Source organism: Miscanthus floridulus, chromosome 9 (genome assembly GCF_019320115.1).
Source record: "Miscanthus floridulus cultivar M001 chromosome 9, ASM1932011v1, whole genome shotgun sequence".
Classification (NCBI taxonomy): Eukaryota; Viridiplantae; Streptophyta; class Magnoliopsida; order Poales; family Poaceae; genus Miscanthus; species Miscanthus floridulus.
This window is the reverse complement of record NC_089588.1, coordinates 56,696,082-56,716,935: the sequence shown is the minus strand read 5'-3', so window position 1 is coordinate 56,716,935 and position 20,854 is coordinate 56,696,082. Positions and strand designations below refer to the sequence as shown.

Below are 20,854 nucleotides of genomic sequence, written 5' to 3'. Positions count from 1 at the left end.
GATGAGCTCACCGGAGAAGTCAGTTTCGGTGATTCCGACTGCCATCCTTTATGGGAAAAAGACGGGGAGCAAGAGGGAGACTCGGAGAACTCTATGGAGGCATCGGTTGAGGCAGTGGAGGGACGGTGACAGCGACACACGCTAGCTTGCGTCTCGGCTTCAACGGCAAAGTCGCGCGAGGTACTGAGGGTGAAAGAACGAGGGGAAAACGACTTCAAAAGGTTTCTTACCTCACACGTAGCTTGGTAGTGGCTTAGGTCGGAGTTGAAGCTGCGGAGGCGATTTGGCGGCGTCAGGCTCCACGCGGTGGAATCCGGGCGGCGGTGCTAGGCTAGCTCGAGGCAAAGTGGTGCGAGATAGGGCACGGAATAGGTGGCACGGCACGGGGGCTCGCTATTTATGGGCCGAGGGGACTTGCGGCGCAAGGCAACGGCGGACTCAGCGTGGCCACGGACACTCGGCGCAGCGGGGAGAGTCTAGGAAGGAGACATCGCGAGGTAGGAGATGCTCCAGACAGTGGGGTCCCACCGGTCGGTGATGGGATAAAGACGGGTCGGGCGGTCAGTGAAGGAGAGAGGGAGTGGGGCGAGTTGCTGCTGAGTTGGGCTGCGGTAGTGGCTTCGGCCGGTGCGGCTTTACTGCGCCGGCTGGAGAGAGGAAGGGAGAGGGCGCATCCGTGCGGGCCTCATCACAGCTTGGGCCAGGGTGGTGCGTTGGGCCTGCGGGAACAGAGGGGAGAGGGTGAGGCCGAGCTGGGCTCGTGCGGGAGGGATCACTTGGGCCGGCTCGGCCCACGCGGGGGAAAACTGAGAAGAAGAAATAGTGGCCCGGGATGGGAAAAGAAATGGAATGCAGGGCCATGAAGGCCGAAAGGGAGAGAAGGGAGGAGAGAGGTTTTTTTTTCCAAATATTTTTCCTTTTTGTTTCCAAATTCAAATCCAAATGCCAAACCAAATCAAATTCGAATATGATTTGAAATGCACTTTTTAATTCAAATAAAATTGAGAACTTTTGGTAAGTTCTCCAAAAATAAATTTTACACCTTTTTTAAAATATTTTGTTTTCAAATTTTCTTTTTCTTTCAAAACCATTTTTAATTTCATTTGCAAAAGCAATTTCAACCATTTTAAATATTCAATCAAAACCACTCAACCAAAAAAATCAAATGCAATGGCATGTATGCACAAAGATGTTGCTAAACCTTATGATGAATTTTAATTTAATGAAAATTTTTATTTTTCTATATTTTATGAGCACAAAATTCTAAATTAAATCATTTTAGCTCTATTTCCAAAAATTCAAATTTTGGGGTGTTACATTAACAGGTGAAAAAAATTGCACAACTGGATTAAAAGTCCAAGGCTAAACTATGACTCATAAAGTCACGTATAGGGATGTAACTAGAGTTCGTACATCTTGGTACTAGATTTCAACTAAATACATATAACGCTAGGAAAAAGATAAGTACCAGAAATTCTAACTAGAGGTCCCTAATGGAGCCTCCATGTTAATTCTCACGAGATACGATAGGAAAATAAAAGATATATACTAGAAATTCTCAAAAAATCTAAAATATTTGACCATAAATTCAGTATAACCTAATCACTGTTGATAATAATAACTATTGGAGCTCTTCTATTTTCTAAATAATTATCCTCCACTGCTATTGCGTAAAACAACATAAAGTAATATATGACTCTAAATTTAAACTACCCACATATGCATGAAGAAACATGATCTCAAGTACACCTATATTTGCGTTTAGTTACCCATGTACTCTTATTGTGATAGATAATTTGCATAACCCAATTTTTATCTTATTATTTGAAAAATTAAATATCCTATCAAATCTGCATCTAAAAATTATCAACATCTTCTATTAAAACCCTCGGATGGAGAAACTATCAAAACAAAAATTGTAGACCTCAAAGAGTTGTGCAACATTGTAGTTGACAACTTTTTTCATTTGAAATCATCTATCCAAGGAAAATTACTTTTAACTTTCTCACATTTGAAATTCAAATTTTTCAACGACCTCAGATGGAGAAATGACCAAAACTAAAGTTGTAGATCTTGAAAAGTTATACAACTTTGTAGTTCACATTTTTTTTCATTTGAATTCGTTTAGGGTCCGAAATACTTATTTCAAAATCGGACAAAGATAAAATGCGAGAAAGGTGGAGTGGATAGGGGAGATAAGCGCGAGCCTCTGCGGCCGCGAATCACTCATTTTTTCACGTGAAAAATCGCTTGACTTATGACTGCCTGGTGGCGTCTTTGTGACGATATGTAGAGGTGGCTCGAAATATAGCCGCTTCTACAAACCGATGATTTCTGGAGGCGGAAGAGTAGAGGCATTCCAGCCACCTCTAAGATCCAGTATGTAGTAGTGGTATCCATCATGCTCGGGAGATGGTTATGGCATTTCCTATTAGGAGCGGGTATTATTTGTATAACCATTGGTTTCATACCTAGGCCGGCTTATCCCGTGCGAGTTATACTACAAGGACGACTTCCCAAGATTTGGTCATGGTGGTTTATCTACAATTGACACATATGGTCAAGGAATGTTTTTTCTAGGGATATAGGTGGTGATCTAGTCTACTAATTGATTAATATTAGTGTGCCTGTGTTTATTTAAAATTTGTAGGTTGTGTGCATCATAATATGCAGAGGACGAGAGTGCTTTCAAGCTGATTTTATCAACTCGATGTAATAAATTTCAAACATAATAGAAACTTTCTTATGGAGTAAAAGGTGCTAAAGCAGAAGGACCAATGTACTATACATGTGCAAAATCATATATAAGAAGGAACAGTGCCTTCTCTAGCAAGAAATATATGGCGGGAAATTTTAAATTTTAAAAAACACTTCACTGGTGGTTTATGCTACTAAATCGGCTCTGCAAATTGCCTCTGGAAATCAATTTCCAGAGGCAGCTATTTTACATAAATCGCCTATGAATGCATTTACATCGGCAGTTTTCTTAAACTACCTACCTCTGGAAATGAATTTACACCGGCAGCTGGCTTAGGTGAACCACCAGGGTAAATATATTTTACACTGGCGGTTGCCTTAAGCAAATCGCCAGTGTAAATAGATTTACACTAGCCGATCTCAAGAACGCCTGTGAAGTTCACGATTTTCACAGGCCTTTCACACTAGCGGAAGCCTGAAACGCCAGTAGAAATAGGCCTAGAACTGACAGATTTACACTTGCGGATCTCAAGAAGACTCCCATGAAGTTCACGATTTACACTGGCCTTTCACACTAACGGAAGCTTGACACGCTGGTAGAAATATGTCTGGAATTCTGTGTACAGGTGAGCATAAATGACAGCCCGATGAAGTAATAAAAACTGAATGAAGAAACAGATGGTTTTGGTATTTGGTAACAATAAACGCGACGAAACATATGTAGAGGTTCTAAATTAACCGGATGGACCAGACACACACGCACACTCTATAAATATATATGTACCCGTCCACCAATGACCTCGCGTAGCTAGCTGTACCTAGCGAAATAGTAGCAGGACAAAGTGGAGAATACTCAGCCACCATGTCCTTCTCGAGGCTATCCGCTGCCGCGACGTATCCTGCTGCGATGATGGAGTCCAGCACCAAAATGGCCTTCGCGGCCATAGACTGTGCCGACTTCAAGGTGGCGGAGCAACAGCTTCCACCGTCTCGGTTCATCAATGGCGTCATGCCGCAGCCTTCGAACGGGCGCTGGTGCGGCGCCCAAACCTACGAACGGCCCACACGGAAGTGGATGGGCACGTTCCCTGACGAAGAAACCGCGGTGTGCGGCTACGACGACGTGGCTGCGCGCCGCTGCCAAGGCGTCACCAACTTCTCAGAGGAGTGCGCGACGGACGACGGAGAGCTTGCGTTCCAGGCGACGACCTCCAAGTCCGTGACCGTGAAGACCACGTTGCGGATGCAGACATCTGCCGACGAGGTGAGGCCGAGCCTGTGGCGGGCAGCGCGTGCGCAGCCGGCGACGCTGGCGCGAGAACATCTTTTCCACAAGGCGCTGACGCCCAGCGACGTTGGCAAGCTCAACCGCCTCGTCGTGCCGAAGCAGCACGCCGAGAAGCACTTGTTTCTCAACCGCAACCCCATGATGGCCAACGGTATTGGCATGCTCATCGACTTCGTGGACGGCTCCGAGAAGGCGTGGCGGTTCAGGTACTCGTTCTGCGCGACCAGCCGGATGTACGTCATCACCAAGGGATGGAGACGATTCATTCGGGAGAAGGGCCTCCAAGCTGGGGACACAGTGGCATTCTCCCGGTCCGCGTTTGGGGCGTACAAGCAGATGCACATAGACTACTGGAAGATGCAGAAGAAGCCACAACCACAAGATGCCGTGGCCGATGCGATTGCCGTTCATTGCCATGCCGTCATGCTGTTCGGCGTTGATATTGCTACAGCCTAGACGTACAAGCTAGCTAAAATGACCAAAGCTAGCTATAATTAGCACATCATTGTCAACCTTCTTGATCTGAGCTATCTATCTAATCTGATCGTTGACGCGTAGGGTCTACTCCTGTATTATATATATGGTATCCTCTCCACCTTGTGTAGTTTGTTGTCCATCCATCTGCAATTGTTAACTTACCGGCTCGGTGTGAGGTATTAAGATTATTGTTATTGGAGCATCTTCAATAGTTCCTAAAAGAATTGCTTGATATATCAATAAGTTTTTCATGTCTCTAAAAATAGTAGACGGCATATTAGTTGGCTTTCTCAATCATTTTTAATATCTCACTTGTAGAAGCTAGAAGACAATTTTGCATAAAGAATCCCTTATTCACTGCACCAGAAACTGTCGGGTCAGAGCCCCATCAATGCCAAAATTACTTCTGGGCGCAGAGGATAATCGGCAGTGATAGACATGACCTATCACTGCTAGTTTCACGAACTGACACTGATAATACGCTATCGCTGCCGGTTCTAATCATCAGCTGGAACTGATCTCATGAGTATCACTATCGGGTGGACGCATCACCCAGTAGTGTTATCATGAGTGTCAGTGCTGGGTTAGAGCATTAACCGGTAGTGACACTTATGACACCACTAGTGGTTCATGCTTCAACCTGGTGGTGATACTCATGGCACCATTGTTGGATTTGTGACACTCTACAGTGAATTATTGAGTGCTACTACAACCTCTCGGCAATAATTATTGTAATGCACCAGAGAAATTTTATTGCCAGCGCATTTCTCACAAGATATAAGATATATGAATACATCATAACTTGAAGACTTAATAGGTAGAGATGAAGTACAAATTCTCACTAAGTGTACTAATGGTTACCATGTACCATGACATAATCATGTAACGAACATCCCCTATTTTGTATCCGAGCACATCATTTAAGTATGTCAATGCATGAGTTAGTGCACTCTCTTTTGCCTCAAAAGAACGATTGCACTGCAAATGGGCTATCTCCTAAAGCAAAATCCAGATGACCCTGCAATCCATGTGAGGTGGGCCTTGAACAGGCATAGTACCAGTGGTACCCAAGCTGCTCCATAGCTTGAGTCAGAATAGTGTGGAAGCTACACGCAGCGTACGTCGAATCATGATACATAATCAACAAGTGGTGTCAGTAATTAGAATACATATGACCGCCATGAATGAAAAATAATACACACACACGAGAGCACCACTTTGACCATACCACATCTTTGTCAATGCCCTGAGCAGTCAGCTCACTAACTGCTGCGACATCTAGATTGTTCTCGTGTAAAGCTTGTAGTCGACTGTATGAGAAGTCAATAATTATGAATCCATTGGTTGCGGGTTCCTTCATACAGTCTCACAACATTTTCTGAACGGTTCTTTGATTCGGTGCCCGACATCCCCCAACAGTAATTTCTCGGACGTCCTCGGGCCCACCCATCTTTCGCCAATGTTGAAAGTGATATTATAGCGAAATCTCTCACCATCATGGATGTTGGTTGTCAAATGATGATTTAGTGAGCTTCGAGAAATCAGAGTGTATCTTGGTGCCATCTAATCAGCCGAATTATCTATGGTAAATTATAAAAGTGTGTTAGGATGTAATAAAATCTATGTTATATTGAGTGTACACTAGTAGAGAACAGACCTTTGATCCTCGGCCAAAATGGGCTCTAGTCCCGGAATTTTTTGCCCCCGGGACTAGAAATACCTTTAGTCCCGGTTGGTGGCTCCAACCGGGACTAAAGGTCCCTGCCCAACGGCTACTGCGCCAGACAGAGGTGGCAGGGACCTTTAGTCCCGGTTGGAGCCACCAACCGGGACTAAAGGTATACTTTTACTCCCGGTTGGTGGCTCCAACCGGGAGTAAAGGTCTACTCCCGGGCCGTGGCTGCGCCCGGGGTTGGAAAGTTACCTTTAGTCCCGGTTGTATCTATCAACCGGGACCAAATGTTCTTCCTTTATAAATCGGCCGTCTCCTCCTTCCTCCCCGAGCCCGAGCTCAGCACATTTTGAAGCTCACTGCAGTAGTGTTCTTGCTTCCTCCCTCCCTCCATTGTTCCTCCATCCATTATTCGATTCCTCCGTCGATTCTTCAGTTGTAAAGGTTACCAATCTCATACTCTCATTTTTTACCATTTTCTTATGCCATTTTATTCACTATATATATTTATGGTTCTTTATTGTGGTTTTTTTTTCATTTGTAAGCAATTTGAGCTCAAAATCACTTTAAGCTTGCATATTTACATGAAAGAAGGTTAAAGTATATATAAATATAAAGTTAGAAAATAGTTAGAAAATTATAGCAAATCCTTACTAGTTGAACCTGCGGACCGTGTTCAGGTCGGCGAGGATGTTCTCTACCGAGCGGTAACGGACGTCAAGGAGGAGCTTTGATTCTACGAGGGAGAGCGATAACGGTCGTGGAAGACCGTGTTCCCTTCCTCGTAGAATCGGAGCTCTTCCTTGACCAAGTACGGTGCCGTCCGGTGGAGAAATCCTCGCCGAGCTGATCACGTAAGCAAGGTCAACTAGTACGGATGGTTATTTATTCACATGTCCCGATATCGTCGTAGTAGTCTGTCAATCACCGTACCTAAACGTAGTATATATAAATAAAAACTTAGAAAATAGTTAGAAAATTATAGAAAATCCGTACTAGTTGAACTTGCGGACCGTGTTCAGCTCGGCAAGCATGTTCTCTGTCGAGCGGTAACGGACATCAAGGAGGAGCTTTGATTCTACGAGGGAGAGCGACAACGGTCGTGGGAGACCGTGTTCCCTTCCTCATAGAATCGGAGCTCTTCCTTGACCAAGTACGGTGCTGTCCGGTGGAGAAATGCTCGCCGAGATGATCACGTAAGCAAGGTCAACTAGTACGGATGGTTATTTATTCACACGTCCCGATATCGTCGTAGTAGTCTGTTATGTGTGTACATTCCCATTCTTCTGTTAATTTGCGGAAATATCATATGAATTACTTACCTGCCGCAGTAAAAGACGAGAACACAATGACCATTAAAAATATCATTGTTTAGAGATCTAGATAATTTTATAGTTTGTTAATTTTATTTGTTTATAAAAGAAGAAATTTATAGTGTATTAAAAAATGAGTATAGAGAGTAGATGGCAACTGCTTCCGGGTCCTCGGCCTCTCATGGGTTTCCAAAGCGACTTAGGCCGGGCCTTCCTCTCATTCCATGCGGCAAGTGTCGTGATGAGATGAAGATTGTGATGGAGTACCGAGTGAAGAAGGAGGGTCCCAACAAGGATCGTATCTTCTACAAGTGTCCGGATCGCAATGTGAGTTATTTTATCGTATTTAATGATTATGGTTAGTTTATACCTATTTTCATGATGGTTGTGATTAAAGTTCTAATTTTTTGTTTTAATTTCAGTGGGATGGCAGTGGACGATGTTCAGGCTTCTACTGGGAGGAAGAGTATGTTGAACTCGTGCAAAAATATCTTGCACAACAGGCAGATACGGCGGCTAATGAGGCAGTGATCCAGCCGAAGAAGCCCAAAGATGTTGCACAATCGGGGGATCTGTCTGTTTTAGTTGAGATTGGTCGCGAAATCCTTGTGCTCCTGAAATGTATTTTAGCTTTAGTTCTTTTAGTGGTAGTTGGGATTGTCTACATTGTAGCGATGCTTTCATAAATTTGTATCTTTTGTGGTGGCACGCATGTTGTATAAATAATTAATTATGATCTAGGTTTTAATATGATATTTATGTCATGTAATGCAGATGAGCCGTCATTGGATGTATAATGCTGATCGCCGCTCACAAGAGTTCATTGACGGCGTGCATTCTTTATTACGTGCAGCCGAGACAAACAAACGCGACGGTTTCATGTGCTGCCCATGTGCCATATGTAAGAATACGGTGGAATATCCTTGCTCAAGGACTCTTCATTCACACTTGTTCAAGTCGGGTTTCATGCCAAACTATATTTGTTGGACAAAGCACGGAGAAACCGGTGTTGTAATGGAAGAAGATGAAGAAGAACAATGGGACGACAATGATATTATTCCTGATGGTGCGTGCTTCAATGATACTGCAATGGGAGAAGCTGAAGAAGAGGTAGTCGCAGAAGATGAGCTGGCTGATGATCTTTGTCAGGTCATTCGTGATGCACAAAGAGAATGTGAAAGTGAAAAGGAGAAGATCAAGTTCGAGCGGATGCTAGAAGATCACAAGAAATTGTTGTACCCAACTTGTGATGCAGGGCAGAAAAAGTTGGGAACCACACTAGAATTGCTGCAATGGAAGGCAAAGAATGGTGTATCTGACAAGGGATTTGGAGAGTTACTAAAAATCCAAAAGAAGATGCTTCCGAAGTACAATGAATTGCCCGCCACTACCTACGAAGCAAAACAAGTTGTCTGTCCTATGGGGCTAGAAATAGAGAAGATACATGCATGTCCTAATGACTGCATCCTATACCGTGGCAAAGAGTACGAGAAATTGGATGCATGCCCGGTATGCCATGCGTCGCGGTATAAGATCAGGCGAGATGACCCTGGTGATGTTGAGGGCGAACGTCCACGTAAGAAAATCCCTGCCAAGGTTATGTGGTATGCTCCTATAATACCACGCTTGAAACGTCTGTTCAGAAACAAAGAACATGCAAAATTGTTACGATGGCACAAAGAAGACCGTAAGGTAGACAATATGTTGAGACACCCTGCTGATGGGTCCCAGTGGAGAGCAATCGACAGAGAATTCCCGGAGTTTGCAAATGACGCAAGAAACTTAAGGTTTGCTTTAAGTACAGATGGTATCAATCCTTTTGGAGAGCAGAACAGTAGTCATAGCACTTGGCCTGTTACTCTAAGTATCTACAACATTCCTCCTTGGTTATGCATGAAGCGGAAGTTCATTATGATGCCTGTGCTCATCCAAGGCCCGAAGCAACCTGGCAATGACATCGATGTGTACCTGAGACCACTTATTGATGAACTTCTCATTTTGTGGAATAAAGAAGGTGTACGTGTGTGGGATGAGTACAAACAGGAACACTTTGATCTGCGAGCATTGTTGTTCGTAACAATCAATGATTGGCCTGCTCTAAGTAATCTTTCAGGACAGTCAAACAAGGGATATAATGCATGCACACACTGCTTCGGTGATATTAGAGGTGTATTCTTGAAAAAATGTCGAAAGGTCGTGTACCTTGGCCATCGTCGATTTCTTCCTGCAAATCACCCCGTAAGAAAGAAAGGTAAGCATTTTAAAGGGAAATCAGACCACCTGACCAAGCCTCGCAACCGAACCGGTGAGGATGTACTCGATATGGTCAATGATGTGAAAGTCGTCTTTGGAAAAGGACATGGAAGCCAACCTATTCCGAAAGACGCTACCGGTCACGCACCCATGTGGAAGAAAAAGTCCATATTTTGGGACCTACCCTATTGGCAAGTCCTGGAGGTCCGTAGCTCGATCGACGTGATGCACCTGACGAAGAATCTTTGTGTGAACCTGCTAGGCTTTATGGGTGTGTATGGAAAGCCTAAGGACACATTTGAAGCACGACAGGACCTGCGTTGTTTGAGAGAAAGAGACAACCTACATCCAGAGAAGACAGATGATGGACGCCATTACTTACGTCCTGCTAGCTACACTCTAAGCAAAGAGGAGAAGGAAATCATGTTTGAATGCTTAAACAACATCAAGGTACCATCTGGATTCTCCTCGAATATAAAGGGTATTATAAATGTGCCAGAGAAGAAATTCTGTAACTTAAAGTCCCATGACTGTCACGTTCTCATGACGCAATTACTTCCAGTTGCATTAAGAGGAATTCTACCTCCAAATGTACGTCTAGCCACCGTAAAGCTATGTGCATTCCTCAATGCAATTTCTCAGAAGGCAATTGATCCAACTGATCTAGCTAAACTACAGAATGATGTGGTTCAATGTCTCGTCAGCTTTGAGTTAGTGTTCCCTCCTTCCTTCTTTGATATTATGACACACCTCCTAGTTCACCTAGTCAAGGAGATTTTCACTCTCGGTCCTGTGTTCCTACACAACATGTTCCCCTTAGAGAGATTCATGGGAGTCCTAAAGAAATATGTTCACAACCGTGCTCGCCCAGAAGGAAGCATCGCCAAGGGCTATGGAACAGAAGAGGTCATTGAGTTCTGTGTTGACTTTATTCCCGACCTTGACTCGATTGGTGTTCCTGAATCGAGACATGAGGGGAGACTAAGCGGAAAGGGGACACTAGGGAGGAAAACATATATTGGTACGGATGATGATTATTTCAATAAAGCGCACTACACACTAGGGAGGAAAACATATATTTTAATTAAACACTACATTTTTGCATTAACGAAATAATAAATATTAGTTACATTATGTTTTATAATTCTAACAAAAAATAAAAAAAGTTAGGTTATCGATTTTTCCTATGTGCAATAAACAAAAATAAAATTCATATTTTTAACAAAATAATTTTATGCCTTTTATTTAATTTACTATGTATTTAATAAAAACTATTGCATTTCTATTGTATGTAACAAGACTATTGCTTAAAACAGGCGGGAAACGAAACTGCAGGCCACCTTTACTCCCGGGTGGGAATCCCACCCGGGAGTAAAGGTGGGCTGCAGTTTCGCGGCCCGCCAAAAAAAATCCTTTACTCCCGGTGCGTGTTACCAACCGGGAGTAAAGGTATACCTTTACTCCCGGTTGGTAACACGCACCGGGAGTAAAGGTACCTTTACTCCCGGTTGGTAACACGCACCGGGAGTAAAGGGTTTTTACTCCCGGTTGGTGGATGGCACCGGGAGTAATTCTCCTCTGCTATATAACCTCCAGCGCCTGGCAGATCGATCCGCTCGTCTTCTTCCTCGTCGAACACCGCCGCCCTCTTCTTCCTCGCGCCGCGTCTGTTCGCCTTCCGTGACACCGGCGTCGCCGTCTTCTTCCTCGTGCGGCCTCCACCGCGCGCGCCCGTGCCCCTCCTCCGCGCTTGCCCGTGGCCCTCCACCGCGCCCTCCTCCGCGCCCGACACGCCCTCCACCGCGCGTTGCCCCACCGCGCCGGCCCGAGGCCCTCCAGTAGGTACACTGCCGATATTTGGAACTCTAAATGATTTTAAATAAAAACATATCTTAAGGCAAGTTTTGAATATTTGGAACTCTAAATGACAAGTATAATTAAGGATCACCAATAAAATTACTTTAGAAATTAATTGGATCGATATAAATCCATGGCTTGTATAATAAACACGCTATATATTATTCGGAAACAACGCTACGAACCATCCGCTTGCTGTTAAGATATGTTTGTTAATAAACACGCTATATATTATTCGGAAACAACGCTACATTAATAGAAGAATTTTTTCTATCTTCATAGATCAATGTTTGTTAACGAAATTTTATCCAAATATATTCATGTAGGGTCTTTTTTTTTGAAGGATTTGTTGTAGGATATATAATGGTCAAATAGGAACTCAATTTTGATACCCAGTTTGTAAACTAAGCGTTTTTTAGTTTATCAAAAATATCACATGTTTCTTCATTTGTGAACTTTGAATATACAGATATAATATATTAATGTTGCTAAAGTAATATGAGCATTACATATTTTTTCCGGGAAGACTATCTTCAAACTTTATATCATAGCATCAGAGATCGCCTGTAAAAGAAGAAAATAAATTCTTATCATTTCGGAAATAGTAATGGTTATATGAGCAATAAGACACATATACTTACATTTCATAATGACTTATACTTATATTATTAACATAGAATTTTCTCATATGATGAATGACTACATGGTTGATCACATGGTACATAGGATCACAACATCACGCACCGACACCGCCCCGGCCCGCCTCACGTCGTCGTCGTCGTCGTCAGCACGCCGGCCCGCCTCACGTCATCGTCGTCAGCACACCGGCCACCGCGCCGACACGTATATATACGTCATTTGTATTCATATGCATTTCGTCCATGCGTTTCTATGTATACGGCGGAGCACCGCCGCCCTCGTTCACCCATGTGTACAGACATATATACGGCGGAGTGGAGCACCGCCACTCTTGTCACACCGCCCTTTCTCGTGCCCTAATTCGCCCTAGTACCGACGTAGTTCGTCCTAGTGTGGCGAATTGCGTCCGTGATCGAGGGGCAAGATTTAATAATGCATATTGTTTGTAGATTTTACGCATGTAATAAGCAAAGATTTGACGTACTATATATTGGTTTTGTTTTTTGAAGCTAGATGGCCGACCCGAGAAATATGGATGAGGAGGAGTTGATGATGAATTTGATCAACACTGGCACTCAAGTTGCCGGCGATGATGGTGCTAAAAATAACATGCAAGAGGATGTAGATGACGGGAGTCAGTACTTAGCTCTTGAACAAAATGAGCAACAACATATTGGCCAAGTATATATTTTTTATTATTAGCTATATATATATATTATCATATGTCCTATGTGTGCTCATGACATTAAAAATAATGTTTATGTTTTGTAGCCCTCTGGATCGACATCAACAACTACAACGAAGAGTAAAAATGTTCGAGGTCCCAAAAAGCCATTGGAGGGTCGCTTCATCATCTCAGAGTTCAATGTGGATACAGGAGAACCGGGGGGGCCGAATAAAATGAAATTTGTGCACCACTGTGGTTACCTTGTACGGGACCGACTCCCGATTAGTACCCGTGAATGGAAGAAGAAGACCAATGCTCCTCATATCAGTTTTGTCTCCGATCGTGACAAGGCGTTAATTTGGAATGATGTCTTGGTACATTTCACGCTCCAAACAGATGATTATGATGATATAATAGATGGTGATGAATTGAAGGAGCGAGTTAGGGATTGGGCAATGAAGAAGATGGCCACCCAGTTTCAGACTTGGAAGAAACACCTATACACGACGTATGTCAAGAAGAACATAGCACCAGATTTTACTGTCCCAGGCCCGATCTCAAAGCAGAGGCCCTATTGGGATGAGTTTGTACAGTACAAGACTTCGGAAGAGGGTGTGAGTCGGGTGATAAAGAACCAACATAATGCCCAACAGAAGACATACCACCATACCTTGGGATCAGGTGGCTACCTGACTACCATTAAGAAGTGGAACAAAATGGAAGCAGACCTTCTTGCCAAGGGTATCAGACCAGAATCACTCGAGTGGGGAGAACGTGCAAAGAATTGGTTTTTCGCTCATGGGGGAACACTAGACCAGGAGACAGGGAAGTGCGTTTATGGCGCAAGACTGCAAGAAGCAGCAGAAAGATTGTTTTATGCTCAGAGAGCTACTGCTAGTGGTGCGTTCAGGCCCAACAGAGAGAAGGATGAGCTGACATACGCCATCGGGACTATTGAACATGGTGGCCGAACTAGAGGCAAAGGAAGTGTCTCGTGGGAGCATGGATTCCCTCAGGACAGACCTTCCTACAGAAGTCGCCAGAGAAAGAAGGAAGAAGAGGCACACCGGCTCCAGAGGTTGGAGGAAGCGGTGCGTGAAGCACAGGAGCGGGAAAAAAACCTTGAAGCGAGAATGCAGGAGGAAATCAAAAGGCAAGTGCAAATAGCAGTGAGTGCAAGCAAGCAGGCATCAGAGCCAGGAATCAACATTAGCCAATCTGTTCAGTTGAAAAGCAGCTGCGCTTCCACGGAGATACCAAATCAAGGGGACACAGGACTGCGCTTCCCTGTGGATGACGTCACTGAACCTTGTACAACGTGTGAGCTACACATTCCGAAGGAGAATTCCACAATCAAGGTGGCTATCGGTCTTGTTAATCCTATCGACCGAACCAAGACACCAAGGATTCATGGAAATATAATCCAAGAAGGATATGCCACCATCTCGGTAGATAAAGCTGAAAAAGGTTTTAGTGATTTGCCTCTTGACATTCCTGGAGGTGATGGCGAGAAGACTCTAGGAGAAGCGGAGAAGACATTCATTCTATGGCGCAAGCGCTACATCATCATTCCAGGGATGTCGGCTCCACCTCCTCCTGAACTACCTCACCATAGGTATGTGCGGATGAAAACACTACATCATTAATTTGTATTGGCTTAAATAATTAACAATCTGCTCATAATAATATGTCATTCCTTTTTTTGTAGCAGATCCTCCCCCAATCTAAATCCAATTGTTCAATCGCCAGATCATCATAGTGCTCTGTACGATGACATTGTGTTGGAAGACGAGGCTGCATCCACACCCTCTCCAAGGAGGTCTCCAACGCCGCAGCCGCCACCTCCAAGGAGGTCTCCAACGCCGCTGCCAACACCTCCAAGGAGGTCTCCAACGCCGCTGCCAACACCTCCAAGGAGGTCTCCAACGCCTCCCCCGCCCCCACCTACCAAGAAGCCTAGCAAGAGGCCAGCCCCTCAAACGAAGAACCAGTCCCCGCCTGCAAAGAAAGCCACCGTGAAACCAAGGGTTATTCCCAAAATAATATCTGAAGAGAAGGAAGAAGGAACTGATGCATATAAAAAAGACATGTCTAGATTCTATGACAAACTTAAAATGAATCAAGAAGCAAGGAGAAACCCAGAGAAACCGTACTTCTTCGTAGCTCCGGATATTTTAAGAAAAAAGGTGATTTCTTACCAGCATCAACAGCGGGAATCTCGTAAGCCGTCCAAATCAACGTTATCAGACTATGACCGCACTCTCACCAAGTCAATTGAGGCGGCACAGAAAAAGAAGCGGGCAGGGAAAGGAGTTGCCCAACTCGGACAACAAGCGCACCAATCAATCCCCCCGCTAGTTGTTGGTAATGAATATGGTTCGAATTTAGGATTAATGCATCAGGCAAACATACCTCCGGATGTCGATTTGGATCACCTTGGTGAATTTCTTGATGAGACTGGTCTCGACCTTTACCAGATGTTTGGTGATGGAAACATTGAGAGTGCGGCGGAGGTTGATATTTGGAAGAAAAAATTTGTACTAGGCCAGAGTCTATACAACCCTCAAGCCTTATCTGATCTGGGGACACAAATGTACCTGCTAAACAAGTGGTACATGCAGGCGTCTACCAGTGGAGACTTCTGCGTTGGTGTCAGAATTAGAGACGAACATTGGTTCCGTGGCGATGATGTTATGTATGTTGACTTTGCAGAATTTCATCAACTATGCCACCTGACCTCTCTGGACAAAGTTATCATTAGCTGCTATTGCCTGTAAGTAATAATTCTTTCGATCTATTATTAAACTCATCATATGTGTGTATATGCATATAAATTATCCTAACAAGTACTATATATATGCAGATTTACAATGACAGAGCTCAGAAAGGAAGGCTGCAATGAAATTGGTTTTGTTGATCCCCATATAGTATTCAAAGACCCAATTACTCCAATGACTAATTGGAAGTCTGAGTCAGAGAGTAACCTCATGAACTTCTTAGTGAACCAACGCCACAAGAAGGATATACTCTTTCCCTATAACTTCAAGTGAGTGTTAATCATGTCGATCATAGCCTTAATGGCTCATATGTTGATTCTAGTTAATTAATGAGTGTTATGCGTTATATCCTATAAACACATGCAGCAATCACTGGATATTGATGGACATCGATCTGGTGAAAAGTCACTTGATAATTTATGACTCGATGAGAAAACCACAACAAGACTACCAAGATATGATAGATATTATCCAGAGGTAATTTCGAGATCTCTAGCAACTATATATACACACAAACATGATGATTAACTATATCTGATGACGTGGCAAATTTTTTATTGGGCAGTGTTTGGAAAACCTTTATTGAGAAGCAACACATGGAAAAATGCAAAGCGCCACTGAATGTAATCCCATTGAAAGTAAGTCCCCTGAATCGCATCATCTTTATTAATTAAACATATAGCTTTCACCGGATCACCAGATTGGATGACAAATCTTTTTCTCGTAAAGTGGTGTCTGAGGCAGGAACAGGGGAACAACTACTGTGGTTACTATGTTTGCAAGTTTATCAAGGTGGTCTCCCAAAGAACTCCTACAGAGAGACTCAAAGTACGTTAAAAATACACTATATATTCATTTAATTATTATTATTGATTGTGTTACTATGTCTTTATATATATATATGTACATATATTAATTTATTTTCCTTTAATTCAAACCTGTAGACTCGATGGTTGGAGGAAAAGGTCATACGGCAAGACCAAATCAAAGCAATTCAAGAGTCTATAGCCGGATTTTTTAATGAGCAGGTCATCGATTCCAAGGGCGAGTTCTACTTCGACCCAACACTGCCATTGAAGCCAAGCTAGAGGATGAGAAGAAACTTGTTATGTCACAACAACTATAATGCAATCTTTTGTAATATATGCACATGAAATAATATAATGTAAAATACACATATGCATGCATGCATGTAAATATATATATGATGCATGCATGCATATATATATATATATATATATTTCTATGATTGAATTGTGTGATTTAATACGTTCATTGTGCTTGAACCGAAACATACTATATGCGCGTATAAATGTATAATTAGCAGCGTACAATACGACTTCGAAAACCTATTTTGAAAAGAAAACAAAAAAATGAAAAGAAAAGAAAAAAGAAAAAAACCTTTAGTCCCGGTTCGTATTACCAACCGGGACTAAAGGTGCCGGCCATCGTGGCATGTCAGGAGGCACCTTTAGTCCCGGTTGGTGTTACCCACCGGGACTAAAGGTCCTCCTTTAGTCCCGGTTCCTGACCCGGGACTAAAGGACCCCCCCTTTAGTCCCGGATGCTTGCTCCCGGGTGGGGAACCGGGACTAGAGGGGGTTCCCCACCGGGAGTAAAGCTCGGTTCTGTACTAGTGGTAAGACAAGATTACTTACAATGGTTGAAAACGGGAATTGGGCTAGCAGCAAAGTTGGCCTCGATGGCACAGATCCAGGGACAAACTCAGGTGCCTCAGGCGGAGGTGGGGAGATCCTGCATGTCTGATCATGTACGTACAAGTTTCACATGTATTATGTTGTAGGTACATACACGTCTGGACAATAATGCAGATGAGGATATTTTGTATATTGACATAATCAAAACAATTCTAGACATGTGTTATAGATAAATACAGATCAAGACAATACAAAGGCATATCATATCATATCCATATGTCCAAAAGAAAACCTTAATTAGGTAATCCATATATACCATATCAATGTATCTCAAAAATATTCACTGTGAAGTATTACAATTCAGTGTAAGTTGAAGGAGAATGTAGATTCGGTGTCTCACTATAAGTTGAAGGAGCCATCGGTTTAGACCAGCATGGAGACCCCATCCACTACCGGAAACATCAAATTTGCCGAGTGTTTTTATATTTGCTGAGTGTATTTTCTCGGACACTCGGCAAATAAGGTTTTTGCCAAGTGCTGCGCTAAAAACACTCGGCAAAAATAAAAACATTCGGTAAAAAGGAAGTTTACCGAGTGTAAAAAAAAAACACTCGGCAAAGATGGGGTTTGCCGAGTGTTTTTTTTACACTCGGCAAAGAAGTAAAATATTTTTTCTGGAAAAGAAGGAGAAGAAAAAAAATAAACAAAAAAACTTTGCCGAGTGCCCAGATCTAGGACACTTGGCAAAGGAAAAAACTATTTTTTCTAAAAAGAAGGAGAAGAAAAAAAAATGAAAAAACAACTTTGCCGATTGCCTAGATCTAGGACACTCGGTAAAGAAAAAAATACTTTTTCTAGAAAAAAGAAGAAGAAAAATATGAGAAAAAAAAACTTTGCCGAGTGTCTAGATCTAGGACACTCGGCAAACACTGCTTTGCCGAGTGCCAGATGTAAGACACTTGGCAAAGCTCCAGCACTATAACTCACGCACCCCGGAAGTCTCCGCTGTTACGTCTCTGCTGCCCGCCTCTCCACTCCACCCTCCTCTAGTCCATTCCAAGTCCCCCACCGGCCACCACCACCACCACACCAGCCAGCCCCACCACTCCATCCGAGTCTTCAACTCCAAGTTGTCCTCCAGGATTCCTAAATCGAAGCTGTGATTTTCGTTCACTGTGTTTCCATTTTTTCTCCTTTTTCGTTCATGAGTTTGATCTCAATTTCCTGGAGTTTGGGTCAATCCCATGAAATGATTTTTGGGGAATAGGTTCGTGCTAGGTTGAATTGCATCTGCAAAATTTGGGAGCGTTTCATGGAGTTTTAGTTTGGTCTTCGTCAGATTTTTGGTCGCTCCTTTTTCTTCTGTTCATTCTTGCTTCTTCTCTGTTAGTGTGTTCGTGACTGTATCGAGCAGGAGCAGCTGTCCAGCAGCCCAGCGGCAGCACTACCAGCGCTAAGTGATCAGGCACCAAGCGAGCTCACTTGAGCGGTTCTTGCTGTGGGTGCTCGTGGCTGGCAGCTAGCCTCTCTCCCTCCTGTTCTGCCCTGTGCTTGACATCGTGGTGCACCGGGTCTTGATTCAGGCCACCGGAATTGTCTCCAGTCACCACCAGCAGGTAGGGAGCACTCACCAGTGGCCGAGCGTTCAGCAGCAGGCCTCAGGCGTCGAGCATCTCGTCCATCCCGCTCAGCCAAGCGGTGTTCGCCCCTGCTCGAAGCTGCTCGCTTGCTATCGCTCGATTTGCCTCTGCTCGTTTCACCTATGATTTTGGATTGGGAATGGAGGCCCGAATCCTCCAGTTGTCCTTCGGGATTCCTAAATCGAAGCTATGAAATTCGTTCACTGTGTTTCCAATTTTCCCCCTTTTTCGTTCTTGAGTTCGATCTCAATTTCCCGGAGTTTGGTTTAATCCCAGGCAATAATTTTTGGGGAACAGGTTCGTGCTAGGTTGAATTGCATCTGTGCAAAATTTGGGAGCGTTTTATGGAGTTTTAGCTTGGTTTTCATCAGATTTTTGGTCGCTCCTTTTTCTTCTGTTCGTTCTTGCTTCTTCTTTGTTAGTGTGTTCGTGACTGTATCGAGCAGGAGCGGCGGCTCGGTGGTGGCGGCGGGCGGCGTGGTGTGCTGAGAAAAATATATTTTTTCTTTGGAAAATAGGTTTGCCGAGTGTAATTCCCAAAAACACTCGGCAAACAATCACCCTTTGCCGAGTGTATTTTTGGAAAAACACTCGGCAAACCACTTTTTTTTGCCGAGTGTCAAACACTCGGTAAACCATTTGCCGAGTGCGCGATAAAAAACACTCGGCAAATAGCTGTTTGCCGACACTATAGATGCCGTGTGCTGTTTGCCGAGTGTTACACTCGGCAAAGCTTTTGTCGAGTGTTTTTTGGTCTTTGCCGAGTGTCTGTGGTACACGGCAAAGTTACTATTTCCGGTAGTGATCGGAGGTCACTACCATAGATGGCACCCCTACCTAGGTCATCCACCTCTCATGATAAGCGACTAAGGTCGGAGTTCTCTCTCGTTGAGTGCAACAAGTGTGGGTGAAAGCCACAAGGTGTTGGAGTTCAAGATGAAGAAGTAAGACAGTCCACAAGTGTTTGAATCACAAGGTTAGGTTTTGTGTCCGCTTTTATCTGAGTTCTGTCCACTTTTGTGATTTTCAATAGAAGTTCATGTTTTGGTGTTCTTTCAGTGGATGGTAGTCGAGGCCAATTCTCATATTGGGAGGAAGAATATGTTGATATGCTAAAATGGTGCCTGAAAAGACTGAGACTGCACCTGTGCATTGAGAGGTGAATCAGAAGAATCCCAAGGATGAAGATCTCACGAAGAATTTGTCTATTTTAGTTGAAATTGGAGGAGGAATCCTTGTTCTGCTTAAGTGCATTACAGTTCTAGTTGTTTAGTGCTAATTGGGACTGTCTATATTGTATCTAGACTCTAATTGTTCTGTTATATATTTGGTATAGTGCTAATTGAATTGGGATTGTCTATATTGTATATCCACCTAAATTAAGAATCTACTTTTAAACCATTCAAATATAGGCAGTGCGAGATGTACTTTTAAATAGTGCTAGATGTAGTTTTAAACTGCAATGGTGCTCAATATCATTGTTGAGTCTATTTTTCAACCGGCAATGCCCCTCAATGTCATTGTCGGGTCTATTTTTCAACCGGCGGTGATTCTCGATATTAGTATCAGGTCTGCTGATCAACCGGCAGTGGTGCTCACTGTAGGTTCTACTAATTGGGATTGTCCAAAAACTATATATGCCTACTTAATTGAAATCATTTGAAAATTATTATTGCAAGCATATACTCTAGAGAGGTATATTCGTCCAAATTTTTAGATATAGAATCATTCCAAAGACCTTAGAACAAAACTACATATGCAATAACAAATACCTTATGATAAAATTACATAATATACGTTGCGAAGACAATTTTGGAAAAGAGGTACAATATTAGCATCAATGTATACAAACACATTGTAATATAACCACCAGTGTTGATGGTCACTAAACCCTAAACCCTAAATCCAACCATCAA

At 43.3% G+C, this 20,854-nt stretch overlaps 1 protein-coding gene and 1 long non-coding RNA gene across 2 annotated transcripts; both read left to right on the top strand.

The window, feature by feature from the left end:
• Window positions 1-3,559: 3,559 nt before the first annotated feature.
• Window positions 3,560-4,441, top strand: LOC136479957 (AP2/ERF and B3 domain-containing protein Os01g0141000-like). Its single transcript, XM_066477650.1, has one exon. It carries the CDS (start codon window positions 3,560-3,562, stop codon window positions 4,439-4,441), a length of 882 nt encoding a protein of 293 aa, XP_066333747.1.
• Window positions 4,442-18,320: 13,879 nt separating this feature from the next.
• LOC136481968 (uncharacterized) lies at window positions 18,321-20,411 on the top strand. The gene is made up of 2 exons (XR_010764925.1): window positions 18,321-19,914; window positions 19,998-20,411. It is a non-coding gene; the product is annotated as an uncharacterized lncRNA (long non-coding RNA).
• Window positions 20,412-20,854: the final 443 nt, after the last annotated feature.

Coding starts and splice junctions, on each gene's coding strand:
- LOC136479957 (XM_066477650.1), top strand. CDS start 3,560: ATGTCCTTCTCGAGGCTATCCGCTGCCGCGACGTATCCTGCTGCGATG.